The sequence below is a fragment of the Sus scrofa genome, chromosome 5 (assembly GCF_000003025.6).
Source record: "Sus scrofa isolate TJ Tabasco breed Duroc chromosome 5, Sscrofa11.1, whole genome shotgun sequence".
Lineage (NCBI taxonomy): Eukaryota > Metazoa > Chordata > Mammalia > Artiodactyla > Suidae > Sus > Sus scrofa.
The window spans coordinates 32998980-33015162 of NC_010447.5; the positions used below are offsets into that span (position 1 = coordinate 32998980).

General features: G+C 37.8%; 1 protein-coding gene across 2 annotated transcripts in view; it reads left to right on the plus strand.

The window, feature by feature from the left end:
• Positions 1-16183, plus strand: part of NUP107 (nucleoporin 107) — a 50905-nt gene that overhangs the window by 9319 nt on the left and 25403 nt on the right. For both annotated transcript variants that reach the window (XM_021091969.1, XM_021091970.1), the window contains 5 exons: positions 1543-1646; positions 4387-4514; positions 5211-5259; positions 11379-11450; positions 11835-11923. In XM_021091969.1, the coding sequence (XP_020947628.1) occupies positions 1543-1646; positions 4387-4514; positions 5211-5259; positions 11379-11450; positions 11835-11923 (442 nt within the window). The remainder of the gene's footprint in view (positions 1-1542; positions 1647-4386; positions 4515-5210; positions 5260-11378; positions 11451-11834; positions 11924-16183) is intronic.

Below are 16183 nucleotides of genomic sequence, written 5' to 3' on the forward strand. Positions count from 1 at the left end.
CAAAGAGCTTTTTCTTTTGGTTTAATTTTTATCTAACATCATTGACATGTTTTCTTTTGGGTTGGATGCTAATGCTGTTTTTTTTTTCAGATAGTATTGTGACCATTCTAGCTCTAGGAAAAAAAAAAAAAATCCCTTTTGGAATGTTTTTGGGAAAAAACATTTTGGAAAATTCCCTTTTGGAAAAAAACAAATTTGCTTTTAGTGACTCTTTTACCTATAGGTTATGATGTAGGTGCCTCATCATTTTATCTTTATAAGTTAATGTACTTAAGTGCTAGTCACTTTGCTTACGAACATTAACTCATTTCATGTCCAATTAAATAGTTATAATAACTATTCCCATTTTGGGGGAAAGGAAACTGCTGCTCAAAAAGATTAAATCACCTGCTTGTGCTCACCCAGCTAAGAAGTGATGGCACCAGGATTTGAAAGAAAGCAGTATGATTTCAGAGCCCTTCTTTTAACATTGTGGTGATGGCTATTTCTAAGTACTCAGATTTTGAGTGACTCAAAAGTACTTTGTACTTAATCTACAAAATATAAGAATTTTATTTTTATTTATTTTTATTTTATTTTTTGTCTTTTGTATCTTTAGGGCTGCACCTGCGGCATATGGAGGTTCCCAGGCTAGAGATCTAATCCGAGCCATAGCTGCTGGCCTACGCCACAGCCACAGCAATGCCAGATCTGAGCTGCGTCTGAGACTCACACCACAGCTCATGGCAATGCCGAATCCTTAAGCCACTGAGCAGGTCAGGGATCGAACCTGCAACCTCATGGTTCCTAGTCGGATTTGTTTCAACTGCGCCACGATGGGAACTCCAAGAATTTTATTTTTAATAGGAACAAATATGATGTAGTATTATAGTAGAGTGTATTATTTTCCCTGAGTAAAACATGTCATTTTAATATCTGTTATAACTTTCTCAGCTACTTTATGGTGTACTTAAAATATAATTCAAATGTTTTAAAATTTGGCTCACATTTTTGTAGTAACTGTTGATGGAGTAATCACTAATAGATCTTTGCAATCTTAAAGGCTTGTACGTGACAAAAGAAAAAACAGAAAAATTGGACTGCATCAAAATTTAAAACTTCTGTATGTCAAAAGATACAATCAATAGAGTGAAAAGGCAACTCACAGAATGGGAACATATGTTTGCAAATTATATATCTGATAAGACCTTAATATCTAGAATGTAGGAAGAACTCCTACAGCTCAGCAATAGAAAATAAACAATCCAATTAAAAAATGGACAGAGGACTTGAATAGATATTCCTCCAAAGAAGATATAAAAATAGCCAGTAAGTATATGAAAAGTTGTTATCATTAAGGAAATACGGGTCGGGTTTTATCCCTGACCCCAGAACTTTTGCTGCAGGTCTGACCCCCCCCCAAAAAAAAAAAAAAAAAAAAAAACCCAGCAGTTAAAAAAAAAAAGAACTCAGAGCTATGTTTTTAAGTTTTCAAACAAACAGAATTGCCTAGAAGTATGTCACTTAACTCTTTCTATTCCTTTTCTTTTTAATGTGTTCTAGCATCCATGAGCATGTTTTCTGATTTCCTGCAGTCTTTTTTGAAGCACTCTTCAACTACGGTTTTTGAACTTGTAGAAGAGTATGAAAACATTTGTAGTAGTCAGGTAAGTTAATTTTAGTCCACTGTTGGTCAGATGTCAATACTCTCAGATGTTTTTTGGGTAGCATTAACTTGTAAATTTCCATCAACTCGTAAATTACAATATTTCAGGAAGATGTCTTAGGGATATAGTGGCAGGGATGGCATGGTTAGAAGGTCAGCCAGAGAAGCTCTGCTTTTTACATATTGAGAGTCCATATAAGATTTCTTTTGAGAACAAATGGATTCTGTAGCTTTGAAAAAGGAAATCCAGAGTTCTCGTTGTGGCGCAGTGAAGACGAATCTGACTAGGAACCATGAGGTTGTGGGTTTGATCCCTGGCCTTGCTCAGTGGGTTAAGGATCCGGCATTGCCGTGAGCTTTGGTATGGGTTGCAGACACAGCCCGGATCCTTCATTTCTGTGGCTGTGGAGTAGGATGGCAGCTACAGCTCCGATTTGACCCCTAGCCTGGGAACCTCCATATGTTATGGGTGTGGCCCTAAAAAGCAAAAACAAACAAACAAAACAGAAAAAGGAAAATCCAAAACACAAAAAGAACTTAAAACTCAACAATCAGAAAATGGACAATTCAATTAAAAAGTGGAACAAAACAGAAGTTCCCGACGTGGTGCAGCAGAAACAAACCCAAATAGGAACCATGAGGTTGGGGCTTCGATCCCTGGCATCACTCAGTGGGTTAAGGATTCAGCATTGCTGTGAGTGTAGGTCGCAGATGTGGCTCGTATCCTGTGTAGCTGTGGCTCCGATTTGACCCCTAGTCTGGGAACCTCCATATGCTTCGAGTGCAGCCCTAAAAAAAAAAAAAAAGGCAAAAAAGCACACACATACACGTAAAAAGTGGACAAAACATATTAACAGACAACTCACCAGAGAAGATCTATAGATGACAGAAGATGTTCATCATATGTCATTAGGGAATTGCAAATGAAACAACACCTATACACCTATTAGAATGACCAAAATCCAAGACACTAACACAACTATATGCTGGCAAGGATGTGGAGCAGGAATTCTCATTCATTGCTGGTGGGAAAGCAAAATGGTATAGCTACTTTGGAAGACAGTTTCTCAGTTTCTTACAAAATTAAACATCCTCTTATAACCCATCATTCATACCCTGTGGTATTTACCCCAAAGAGTTAAAGCTTGTCCACTTAGGAGTTCTTGTTGTGGCTCAGTGGAAAAAGAATCCGACTAGGAACCATGAGGTTGCAGGTTTGATCCCTGGCCTCATCAGTAGGTTAAGGATCTGGCGTTGCTGTGGCTCTGGTGTAGGCCGACAGTTGTAGCTCTGATTAGACTCCTAGCCTGGGACCCTCCATATGCCGTAAGTCTGGTCCTAAAAAGCAAAAAATAAAAAAGTTTGTCCACACAAAAGTTTGCACATAGATGTTTATAGCAGCTTTATTCATTATAACCTAAATTTGGAAGCACCTGGAGTTCCTGCTGTGATGCAGCAGGATTGGTGGCATCTTGGGTGGGCTGTGACACAGGTTGGTCCCCGGCCCAGCATGGTGGGTTAAGGATCCAGTGTTGCCACAGTGTGGCTTAGGTTGCAACTATGGCTTGGATCTGATCCCTGGCCTGGGAGCTCCATATGCCACGGGGTGGCCAAAAAAAAAAAAAAATTTGGAAGCACCCAATATGTCCTTTAGTAGGTGAATGGATTAGATTTCCAGAGAAATCAAAAAGGTTAACAGCTCATGTTTTTGAACGAAGAGGGATTTTGGTTAGGTTTTGGTTAGAGATGACAATGTACCAGTTTTAGGAAAATATTTTTCTTGATTTTTTTTTATATGGTATACATTTTTCAGATATAATTTGAGGAGTTCCCTTTGTGGCTCAGCAGTAACGAACCCAACTAGCATCCATGAGCTGCAGTGTAGGTCTCAGACGCAGCTTGGATCTGGCATTGCTGTGGCTGTGGTGTAGGCCAGCAGCTGAAGCTCCATCTTGACCCCTAGCTTAGGAATTTCCATATGCTCTATCTGTGGGCCTAAAAAGACAAAAAAAAAAAAAAAAAAAAGGATGTAATTTGAAAATTGGGTTGGGGAAGCACACCCATGGCATGTGGAAGTTCCTAGGCCAGGGATCAAACCCACGCCATAGCAGGAACCTGAGCCACTGCAGTGACAATGCCAGATCCTTCACCTGCTGCACTGCAAGTGGACTCTTGAAGATATCTTATTTTTAGTTTTTATTGCTGTTCTGTTGGTTCATGTTATAATTTTGTCAAGTATAGGTTAGACCTAGCTTCTGGGTTGATCTACAGGGAGAAAAAAATGTACTCATGGGAGTTCCCTTGTGGTGCAATGGGTTAAGGATCTGGCATTGTCACTGCAGTGGCTCAGTTTGCTATTGTGGTGTGGGTTTGATCCCTGGCCCAGGAACTTCCACATGCCGAGGGTTCAGCCACAGGAAAAAAAAATGTACTTACGGTTCTTATTGTTGAATCTGAAATCTATAGTGTACTTTTATACATAAACTCACATAAACACTTTCAAATTAAGGCCATTTCTAGTGGTTAAGGCCATTTCTAGTGGGAATGTTATATTACATTCAGTTTAAAAAGACAATAGGAAAAAATGGAAATAAAAAGACAATAGTAGGCAGGACAAATTAATCATATAAATATGTACATATATAAAATATAGGATTAGTTTCAGCACTTTGTACTTGAAGAATACACGGTTGTAACTCAGAATTGTAGAAAACCTCTTTACATTTGTGTTTTTAATTCAGGTGAATATACTGAGTAAAATAGTGAGCCGAGCAACACCTGGACTTCAAAAGTTTTCAAAAACAGCCAGTATGCTCTGGCTTCTTCAACAGGAAATGGTCACGTGGCGGCTGCTGGCTTCGTTGTATAGGTAATGTTGCGTAGAACTCATAAGAGAAGTCAACACAAGGTAACAAGCCAAGTAGCAGATTGATATTTAGAAGTTAGAATAAGATGCGTTTGGAAATAGGTTCTGCTGTTTTGAGATGTGTATCATTTCTAAGGCCTTAGTTGTCAGAAGTGAGTTAGGGGGAAAGAAGGGGATGATAAGTTATAAAACTGGTAGCTACCCCAAATGAGAAATGTGTAACGATTTAAGGGAAGTGCTAAAGATACTACAGTACTTACTTAGAATAGATTAAGAAAAAGAACTGACAGATATACTTTATGTAATGTGGAAGTTTGAGAGAAATTAACCAAATTTTTCTTCTCTCACATGTGTGGTGATTTTGGCTCTCATTTTCTTGCTTTCTTATCCTAATGAGAAAATCCTGAGAGAAAATCATATTTGATTGTTTGCCTTGTGAAAAGTTAGGTTTATGCATTAGAAGGTAGCCATTAAAGACTTGGCATTGTGTATTTTTAGTAAATATCAGTTTTGTTCAGATTCAGTATTAGACTCAGAAGGCATTTACTGCTTGTGGCTTATTTTTAAAGCATGTTGGCTCTGTTAATTGGAAATTCATTTACACTGGATAGAATGCAGGTTTGTGCATGTATCTAGCTTAAAAGGTGATGTCATATGTTCATGAAAATAAGGCTTTTTCATTTTGCTGTCTTTCCCCAGAGACAGAATACAGTCTGCATTAGAAGATGAAAATATATTTGCAGTGACTGTAAGCTTTATATTAATTTTTTCCTTTATAAATCATTAAAAATTCAAATGTTTTTTAATAGTAGAATTTGATTTTTGACCTTCCATCTTGAGTTTTTTCATTTTTAAAATTTTGCAAATGAATAAAAGATCCAATAAAAGATGTAACAATCTAAATTGATTTATATTATAAAGTAAAAGGTAAAAGTCCTCTTCTGTCTCTCACTATTCAATCTAACAATTTGGTATGTATCCTACCAGACATTCTTCTGTGCATCTTTACACACACACACACACACACACACACACAAGTTTTGTGGTGTTTTTTAAAAAAATCAAATTGAGAATGTCAGTTTGAAATGCTTAATTAAACCTGGAAAGATCTGGAGTTCCCATTGTGGCTTAGTAGTTGACAAACCTGACTAGTATCCATGAGGATGTGGGTTCGATCCCTGGCCTTACTTAAGTGGGTTAAGGACCTGACATTGCCTGAGCTATGGTGTAGGTGGCAGACTTGCCTTGGATCCCAAGTTGCTGTGGCTGTGGTGCAGCTGGGCAGCTACAGCTCTGTGTTAATCCCTAGCCTGGGAACCTCCATATGCCTCGGATTCAGCCCTAAAAAGACAAAAAAGACACACACAAAAAAAGAAGTTGAAAAGATGAAGCACGGTACTCTAGAAATCCTTCATTTAGACAGAGGGCCCTCTGAGATAATGAAGGTGTGCCTATCATTCATCAAACATTGAACTTCTAGGAAATTTGAGGGTGTTGTCCCTCAAGCCATTCAGCAGAAGCCTTTTTTTTTTTTTTTTGTAACCACAATCTGGGTGAAGTGTTGCAGGATTAAGTGACTTTGTTTCTAGCAAAGATATCAGTCAAGTTGTTAGATTGTGCAGGTTTCTCTGCAGCACTGGAAAGTATTTTGTTCTCTCCTAGAGAATCCAAAGCCAAGAGAAGATAGAGCCTGAAGGGAATGAGTCCCCCAGCTCTGTCTTCTTCTCTAAATGGTCTTTCCGTAGTTTTCTTTTTCCCCCAGCCGACTTGGGGAATTCAGCCACTTTGCTCCCCTTCAAAAGTCAGCACCACTTATAGTTGACGTTTGAATGATATAGGTTTGAACTTCAAGGGTCCATTTATATGCACATATTTTTCAGTGAAAGCATAACACAGTGCTACACAATCTGTGGTTGGTTGAATCTTCAATTGAACTTTGGATACAGAGGAACTGGGGATATGGAGAACTGACTGACTGTAAAGTTATATGTGGGTTTTGACTGTAGGGAGGCTCAGTGCCTGTAACCCTTGCACTGAGGGTCAGCTGTGTTCTTTTTTTTCTGTCTTTTTGTTTGTTTTTGTTTGCCTCTTTTTTTTTTTTTTTTTTCCCCCTACCCACAGCATATGGAAGTTCCCAGGCCAGGGGTCAAATCAGAGCTGTAGCTGCTGGCCTATACCACAGCCACAGCAACATGGGATCTGAGCCATGTCTGTGACCTACACCACAGCTCACAGCAACATCAGATCCCTAACCCACTGAGCGAGGCCAAGGATCGAACCCACATCCTCATGGATACTAGTCAGGTTCATTACCATTGAGCCAGGATGGGAACTCCCCCCCCCCACTTTTTTTTAAAGCAAATAATTTTTAAGCACCATTACTCCAAACTGTCAAAAGACAAACCTACTTTTGTCTTTCAATAGATGGCCCCATGGCCAGCTTTCCAAGGAACCTGAACATTGTCGAAGCCAGCACATCTCAAACTTTACTGTGCACATGAGTCATCTGGGGATCTTGTTAATAAATGCAGATTGTGGTTCAGTAGGTCTGGGGTGGGGCCTAAGATCCTGCATTTTTAACAGATTCCCAGATGGTGCTGAGCTGTTGGTCTCTATGTTACACTTTGAGTAGCTGGGGCCTCTACATCTCAAAATTTAATGCATCATCAAAACTTGTTGACTGTCTCTTCCAACTTTGACCTCTCATCTCTGTTCCTGTTGCCACCCCTTAAGCTAAAACCTTCACTATTTTTTACAGTATTTATTGCAGTAACTTTGATCTAGTCCCCCTGGCCATACACACACATAGTTTTAGGGGCTTTGTTTATTTGTTTGTTTTCTACCATATAGTATGATGTCATTTATACATTATACTGAGAGGGTTTCTTTTAATTCATCAATATTTCTTAGTTTTTTTCATGTAAATTCATATGTTTATCGTATTTTTTCAAAATATGCCAGAGTATAAATATACCATAATTTTTTCAGACACTCTGCTGAACTCATTTAAGTTGCTTCCAGTATTTTTGCAGTCAATAATGCAGTGAACATTGTTTTTCATACTTAGCTCCATATTTGAGTATTTCTTATATTCTGGAAATGAGATTGTTGGGATGAAGTTTGATAGAGATTGTCATGTTGCCTTCCTAATGACTCGTACCAGTTTACACTCTCAATGTGTGAAAATATTTCCTCTGCTATCAGTCATTTGACTTAGTCAATTGTAGGGGAGATACTTTGTTTCAATATGCATATCATTGATTATTTGTGAGGTGGTGTTTTTCATTCTTAAATATTTATATGAATTCTGCATTCATATTTTTTGCTTGTTTTTCTGTTATTTTCTTATTGTTTTCTCATATATGTTAAAGATAGTTATCTTTCTGTCACTTGTCTCTCAGCTTTGTTTAAGAGGTCTTTGTCAGTCAGGCATAACCGATCAACATGTCATGTTTTCCTTTATCTTTCACTGTCTTGTGTCTTAGTAAGGAAGGCCTTTCCTGCCTATGTAAAAAAATATTCCCCGGGGGAGTTCCCTTCGTGGCTCAGTGGAAACGAATCTGACCGGGAACCATGAGGTTGCAGGTTCGATCCCTGGCCTCGATCAGTGGGTTAACGATCCGGTGTTGCCGTGAGCTGTGGAGTAGTTGCAGATGTGGCTCGGATCCTGCATTGCTGTAGCTGTGGCACAGTCTGGCGGCTGTAGCTCTAATTCGACCCTTAGCCTGGGAAACTCCATATAATGTGGGTGTGGCCCTAAAAAGCAAGAAAAAAAAATTTATATATATATCTTCTCCAATGTTCTAAATCTTTTTTTCTATATAGTAAGCTCCTGAATTGTCTTGTTTGTCTATGTAGAAAGCAAGAGAGTTAGCTTTTTTCAAATGGTTATCCATTTACCCCAACACCATTTATCAAACATATATTTATCATATTTATACATGGATCTGTTCTACTTTCATTGGTACATTTGAAAGCTAGTACTACCCAACTGAGTCACTCTAGCTCAGAAATTTTGATGTTTTGTAGGGTACCTCTTCCTCATTTTTAGAAAACATCTTTGGCTACTATTTTGGACACTTTTTTTCCCAGATGAACTTTACCATTTCCATCTTTAAAAGTCCTTTTGATATATTTATTGAAGTAACATTGAATTTGAAAATTAATTTGAGGAAAAATGGCATCTTTTCCATGTTGAGTTTTCCAGCTTATGATGATGGCATATCTCTACATTTCTTTAGCTCTTCTATAGTTATAAAGATTTGTGCTCTGTGAAAGTCTGTAAAAATCCTATTGCAAATGAATTCTCTTTCCTGCTACATTTTGTAATTATATCTGTTAAATTGAAGGTTAATGATTTACATGTGAAGCTCATATTTGGCTATCTTTTGGACCTCTCTTTTTAGCTCCAGTAAGTTTTTTTACTTCATTTTACTGGGATTTCTCTGTGGGCAGAAATGATCTACAAATAGCGAACTTCCCTTAATCCTTTCTAAACTCATTTCTTTCACTTCCCTTTTTTCATTGACTAGGAGCACCCATACAGTTATATCAATAATAGCAGGTAGTCTTTTCTTGTATCTGTCTTTTGATAAGAATGCTTTTGTTTTAGTGCAGATAAAGGATTTTTTTCTCTCCCAACTAGTTAAGAGTTGGGATGGGTACTGAATGTAGTCAGCTGTGTTTTTAATCTTCTATAGATGCCTGCTTATTTTATTAACGTAATGGCTTGCATTAGTAGTTTTCCTAATATTGAGTTATCCTCAAATATGATACATTTTGAGTCATGATCTGTTTCTAAATATGCTACTAAATTTTATTAGCTAATATTTTATTTAGAACTTTCCCAAATATATTTGCTTTTTTCGTGATATATCTTCATCCTATTCTGGTGTCTAGAATTATGCTAGCTCTCCAGAACAGGTTCATAAATCTTCCATCACTTTTTTGTGCTTTGTTTGAAGAATATAAGAATTAACCTATTATTTCAAGGCTTGGTAAAAATATGCCTTTAAAACCCTAAAACTCAGGGAGTTCCCGTCGTGGCGCAGTGGTTAACGAATCCGACTAGGAACCATGACGTTGCGGGTTCAGTCCCTGGCCTTGCTCAGTGGGTTAAGGATCCGGCATTGCCGTGAGCTGTGGTGTAGGTTGCAGACGCGCTCGGATCCCGTGTTGCTGTGGCTCTGGCATAGGCCGGCAGCTAAGCTCCAATTGGACCCCTAGCCTGGGAACCTCCATATGCCGCGGGAGCAGCCCAAAGAAATGGCAAAAAGACAAAAAAAAAAAAAAAAAAAAAAATCCTAAAACTCAGGTCGTCTTTTGGCTAATTCCTTTTTGTTTTCCAATCACAAAAGTAATTCATGTTTGAAGTGCTATGAATTATGAATAGTCAAAAAAAAAGGAAAAAGTAAATATACATTTTTATAATAAATGACTTCAACTACACATTTGTTAATTTTTTTACACCTAAAATATTTTAAAATATTTTTCAATCATTTATTTATTCTACAAATACTTCATTCCAACCAAATGACGTGAACATCTAGGAAGATTTTTATCATATATTTGGCTATTTATTGAACTTCTAAGTTTTAATAGTTTTTCATTTAGTAGTGTCTTAGGTAGGCAGACCTGTTATCTACAAATAGTGATGACTTTGACTCTTTCATACTTATTACTGTTCTTTTTCTGGTTTTGTATGTCAAAGGAAAGTTAAATAATTACAGGAATTCTTTTTTTTTCCTTTGTCTTTTTAGGGCCGTACCCGAGGCATATGGAGGGTCCCAGTCTAGGGGTTGAATCAGAGCTGTGGCTGCCGGCCTACACCATAGCCACAGCAATGAGGGATCCGTGCCATGTCTTCGACCTATACTACAGCTCATGGCAACATGGGATCCCTGACCCACTGAGTGAGGCCAGGGATCGAACTGAATCCTCGTGGTTACTAGTTGGGTTGGGTTCATTAACCGCTGTGCCATCATGGGAACTCCTACAGGAATTCTTACTATTTTCATCTTCTGGATTTTAAAAAGAGTGTCTCTCTTTACAGTTAAGTATACTATTTGCTATAAGCATCAACTAGATAGTCTATTATATTAGCAAAATATTCTATTTCTAATTTACAAAGATATTTTTATCAAGTGAAATTTTGGCTTCTGTCAGGATGTTTATATGGCTTTTCTCCTTCAACCAGTAAATAAGGTAGATTTAATAGATTTGGACACCATATATATTATCCTTTTAATATATTGCTTAATAGAGCTTGCTAATACTTTTGTCAAGTTGTTTTAAAGTTAATATTAAGAGCCTTGGATTGTTTTTAAATTTTATCATCTATCAGCTTCTGCTATGTAGAATGAAAAGATTTTAAAGTTTTTAGATATTTTTATTTTAAAAATGTCATTATTGAAGTATAGTTGATTTACAATGTATTAATTTTTCTGTATAGCAAAGTGATTTGGTTACTCATATATGTATATATTCCTTAAAATGTTAATTTTCTAATAATGCCACATGATTGCATCCTGCCCTTTATTATGATTTTTATTTATTTCATTTTGTATTATATTTTTTCCTAAAACAACACTTCTGGAGAAATGGAATTTAAAATTTTTTAATGTAGCCAGGATTAAAATTATCAAGTAAGAGTAGCTGCAAATTGATCTGGCAGTTTGAAATTAATTTATAAAAAAAATCTTCAAAGGTGATTATATAGATACCCTGTGTTAAAATGGTTATGGGTGGTCAAATATATACTTATTTCATACTCTCTTTTACTTTTCTGTTGAAATAATGTTCTTCGAGCATCTTTTCTTTCTTTCCTTCAAATAATGTTTTTAATGAGCTTTTTTTTTTTTTTTTAAGGCTTTTAATGCCAGTGAAAAAGCAGTTGTGGAAGCATTATTTCAGAGGGATTCACTTGTCCGACAATGTCAGGTATGACTGGAATTCAAAAATCTGTTTTATGAAATATGAAGAAAAGGCACATGACATAAAAGTTTTTGTAATTTTTTTTTCTTTTTGATTTTTCGATTTATAATTAAAAGGAGTTAGGAACCTTGTTCTTTGGTTTTGAAATAATAGCCCTTGTATTTCCAGGAATAGCCTGTTAAAAACTGTATTATTCTGGGAGTTCTCTTGTGGTGTAGTGGGTTAAGGATCTGGTGTTGTCACTGCAGCAGCTTGGGTCACTACTGTGGTGCAAGTTTGATCCCTGGCCCAGGAAGTTCCACATGCTTCAGGTGTGGCCAAAGAAAAATTTCTTTTGAAATTAATGATAAAGATTGTATAGTTAATACTCTTTTCTCCCCCCTTTCCTAGCTGGTGGTGGATTGGTTAGAGAGCATTGCCAAAGATGAGATTGGAGATTTTTCTGATAATATTGAGTTTTATGCAAAATCAGTATATTGGTAAGTCACTAAACTTCTGTCCTTGAAGTAACTTAATGTTGGTTTTGTTTATTCATCTTTAAACAAATATTTATTTGGTTCTTACTGAACTCAGTGTTCTCTGAGCAAAAAAGATAAAAACTCTGCCTTTATGGAATTTATAAACGTTTAGTAGAGTTACACAGCTAATAAATATATACCCTGTTGGGTATTAAGAGCTTTGAAAGAAAAAAAGAATCAGAGTTGATGGATAGAGGATGATAATGAGAACTACTCTTAAGTTGAAGGGGTGACCAGGGAAGGCCTCTCTAAGGAAATAATAGGTATTCAGAGTAAGAGGCTTTTAAGAAATAAAAGAGGAGTTCCTGTCGTGGCGCAGTGGTTAACAAATCCGACTAGGAACCATGACGTTGCGGGTTTGATCCCTGGCCTTGCTCAGTGGGTTAATGATCCAGCATTGCCGTGAGCTGTGGTGTAGGTTGCAGACGTGGCTCGGATCCCGTGTTGCTGTGGCTCTGGTGTAGGCTGGTGGCTACAGCTCCGATTGGACCCCTAGCCTGGGAATCTCCATATGCCGTGGGAGCGGCCCAAGAAATAGCAGAAAGACCAAAAAAAAAAAAGAAAGAAATAAAGGAGCCCTTCTATGCAAATTCTGAGGGACAGGTGTTCTGGGCAAGAATAGAACTGGAGAAAACTCTAAGAAGGTAACGTATTTGCATAGAATTCCTGTTGTGGCTCAGTGGTAATGAACTGGGCTAGTATCAATGAGGACTCCGGTTTGATCCCTGGCCTGGCTCAATGGGTTGAGGATCTGGTGTTGCCATGAGCTGTGGTGTAGGTCACAGACATGGCTCAGATCTGGTATTGCTGTGGCTGTGGCATAGGCTGGCAGCTGCAGTTCCAATTCAACCCCTAGCCTGGGAACCTCCATATGCCATGGGTGTGGGCCTTAAAAAAAATAAGTAAAGGATTTGCATAAGAAGTCCAGTGTGAAGATAGCAAAGAAAAGAATGGTAGGAAATGAGATTGAAGAGAGCTCGTTCATGTAGGACTTTTACAAGCAGCCAAGGTAAGGGTTTTGGACTTATTTCTGAATGTGATGGACAGCCTCAAGGATAAAATCATGACATAATCTGATTTGTGTTTTCTATGCATTCATTTATAATTTACTTACTTATTTTGGGGATTTATCGTTATTCAGAATGATAAAGAAATCAAAATAAATGATAAATTTTAAAACTATATATTAGCATCACAAAATGATACACAGAAAAATGGCATTAGTTAGGCCCAACATTAATTATCAGCTTGGCATATTTCCATAATATTTTAAAAATTTCCCCCCCAATATTTTCTAGCTGTGAACACTTCGATTACCTTCTCAAATGACAGTTTTTTGTTTTTTGGTTTTTTTGCCTTTTTGCCTTTTTCTAGGGTCGCACCTGCAGCATATGGAGATTCCCAGGCTAGGGGTCCAATCAGAGCGGTAGCCACCGGCCTACACCAGAGCCACAGCAATGTGGGATCTGAGCCGAGTCTGCAACCTACACCACAGCTCATGGCAACGCTGGATCCTTAACCCACTGAGCAAGGCTAGGGATCGAACCCACAGCCTCATGGTTCCTGGTCAGATTCGTTAACCACTGCGCCACAATGGGAACTCCCAGTTTTTTAATGTAACCATTTTTATTATCGTATAGCTGATTTACAATGTTGTGCCAATATCTGCTGTACAGCAGAGTAACTCAGTCATACATACATATATATATATACACATTCTTTTTCTCTTATTATCCCCCATCATGTTCTGCCCCAGGAGATAGGATATAGTTCCCTGTGCTATGCAGTAGGACCTCATTGCTTATCCATTCTAAATGTAATAGTTTGCATCTACTAACTCCAAACCCCCAGTCTATCCCATTCTCTCCCTCCTCCCCCTTGGCCACTACAAGTCTGTTCTCTATGTCAGAGAGTCTGTCTCTTTTTTGTAGATAGTTCATTTGTGCCGTATTTCAGATTCCACCTGTAAGTGGTATCATATGGTATTTGTCTTTCTCTTTCTGATTTACTTCACTTAGTAGAATAATCTCTAGTTGCTTCCATGTTGCTACAAATGGCATTATTTGATCCTTTTTTATGGCTGAATAGTATTCCATTGTATATATGTACCACATCTTATCCATTCATCTGTCAATAGACCTTTAGGTTGTTTTCATGTCTTGGCTATTGTGAATAGTGCTGCAGTGAACATATGGGTGCATATTATCTTTTTGAATTATAGTTTTGTCTGGATATATGCCCAGCAGTGGGATTGCTGAATCATGATAATTCTGTTTTTAATTTTCTGAGAGGAACCTCCATACTATTTTCCATAGTGGTTTTACCAACTTACATTCCCACCAATAGTGCAGGAGGACTCCTTTTTCAGCATACCCTCTCTAGCATTTGTTAATGATGGCTGTTCTGACTGGTGTGAGGTGATACCTCATTGTAGTTTTGATTTTCATTTCTCTAGTAATTAGTGATGTTGAGCATCTTTTAATTTGCCTACTGGCCATCTATATGTCTTCTTTGGAGAACTATCTGTTTAGGTCTTCTGCCCATTTTTTGATTGGGTTGTTTATTTTGTTGTTGAGTTATATGAGTTGTTTGATTTGCATTTTTAAATAATCGCTTTGCTATAGTTTCTTTTTTAAAAAGAATTTTTACTTATTTATTTTTGCTTGTTAGGGCCACACCCACAGCACATGGAAGTTTCCAGGCTAGGGGTTGAATCAGAGCTGCAGCTGCCAGCCTACACCACAGCCACAGCAACACAGGATCTGAGCCACATCTGTGACCTACACCATAGTTCATGTCAACACCAGATCCTTGACCCACAGAGTGAGGCCAGGCATTAAACCTGAAACCTCATGGATCCTAGTTGGGTTTGTTAACCACCAAGGCACAAAGGGAGCTCCTGCTGTAGTTTCTTAATCATAATTTGATCATCAAGAAAACACTTCTGATACGTTTCTAGCTACTTGTATTTTGTGTTTTTTTGATTTCCTTTCCATATATCCTTCAGTACTTCTAAATTATTTTAAGACCTTGAAACCAGAAAGCACCCCTAGGTTAAAGGGACAATTTTTTTCAAGACTCAAATAAAAAGTTCAGATTGCCTTTGAATTCAGTAGATTATATATGTACAGAGTCTACAAGTTAATTATTTTTCCTCTGTTTAACTAGAAAATTTGTGCTACCAAATGTTTGTTAAAAATTAAATCTTGGGAAATTGTGATTTTTCTGAAAGAAAGTTTCATTTTCAGGGAAAAAATTTTTTTTTTTTTTCTGTCTTTTGGTCTTTTGTTGTTGTTGTTGTTGCTATTTCTTGGGCCGCTCCCACGGCATATGGAGGTTCCCAGGCTAGGGGTTGAATCGGAGCTGTAGCCACCGGCCTACGCCAGAGCCACAGCAACGCAGGATCCGAGCCGCGTCTGCAACCTACACCACAGCTCACGGCAACGCCGGATCGTTAACCCACTGAGCAAGGGCAGGGACCGAACCCGCAACCTCATGGTTCCTAGTCGGATTCGTTAACCACTACGCCATGACGGGAACTCCAAAATTTTTTTTTAAGTTAAAATGTCCTGTTAATATTTTTGCAAGTTTTAAATTTTTTTTTTTAAACCAGTTAGTCTCTTTTTTTTACCAATCAGTAGAAGAGACTAGAGATCCCAAAACAGAGGCACACTTGTATGGTCATTTGGTTTTCAACAAAGCATCAAAGCAATCTAATGGGGAAAGGCACGTCTTTTCAACAAACCACACAGAAAAAACTGCATATCTATGTGAAAAAAATATTAACTTTGACACCTCCCTCATACTATACCCAACAATTAATTCAAGATGGATCATAGTCCCAAAATATAAAAGCTTTTAGAGGAAATCATAAGAGGACATCTTTGTGACTTGGGGGATAGGCAATTGTTTCTTAGACAACAAAAAGCAGTAAGGGGAAAGAGATTGATTTGACTTCATCACGATTAAAAACTTCTCATTGAAAGGTATTGAAAAAATGAATTGGTAGCAAGCCACAGACTGGAAGAAACACAAAGAACCTGTAGTTCACAAAGAACTACAACTTGGGGAGTTCTCGTTGTGGCTCAGCTGGTTAAGAACTCAGCATGGTGTCTGTGAGGATGCAGCTTTGATCCATGGCCTCACTCAGTGGGTTAAGGATCCAGTGTTGCCACAAGTTGGGTGTAGGTTGCAGATGCAGCTTGTCCTGTGTTGCTGTGG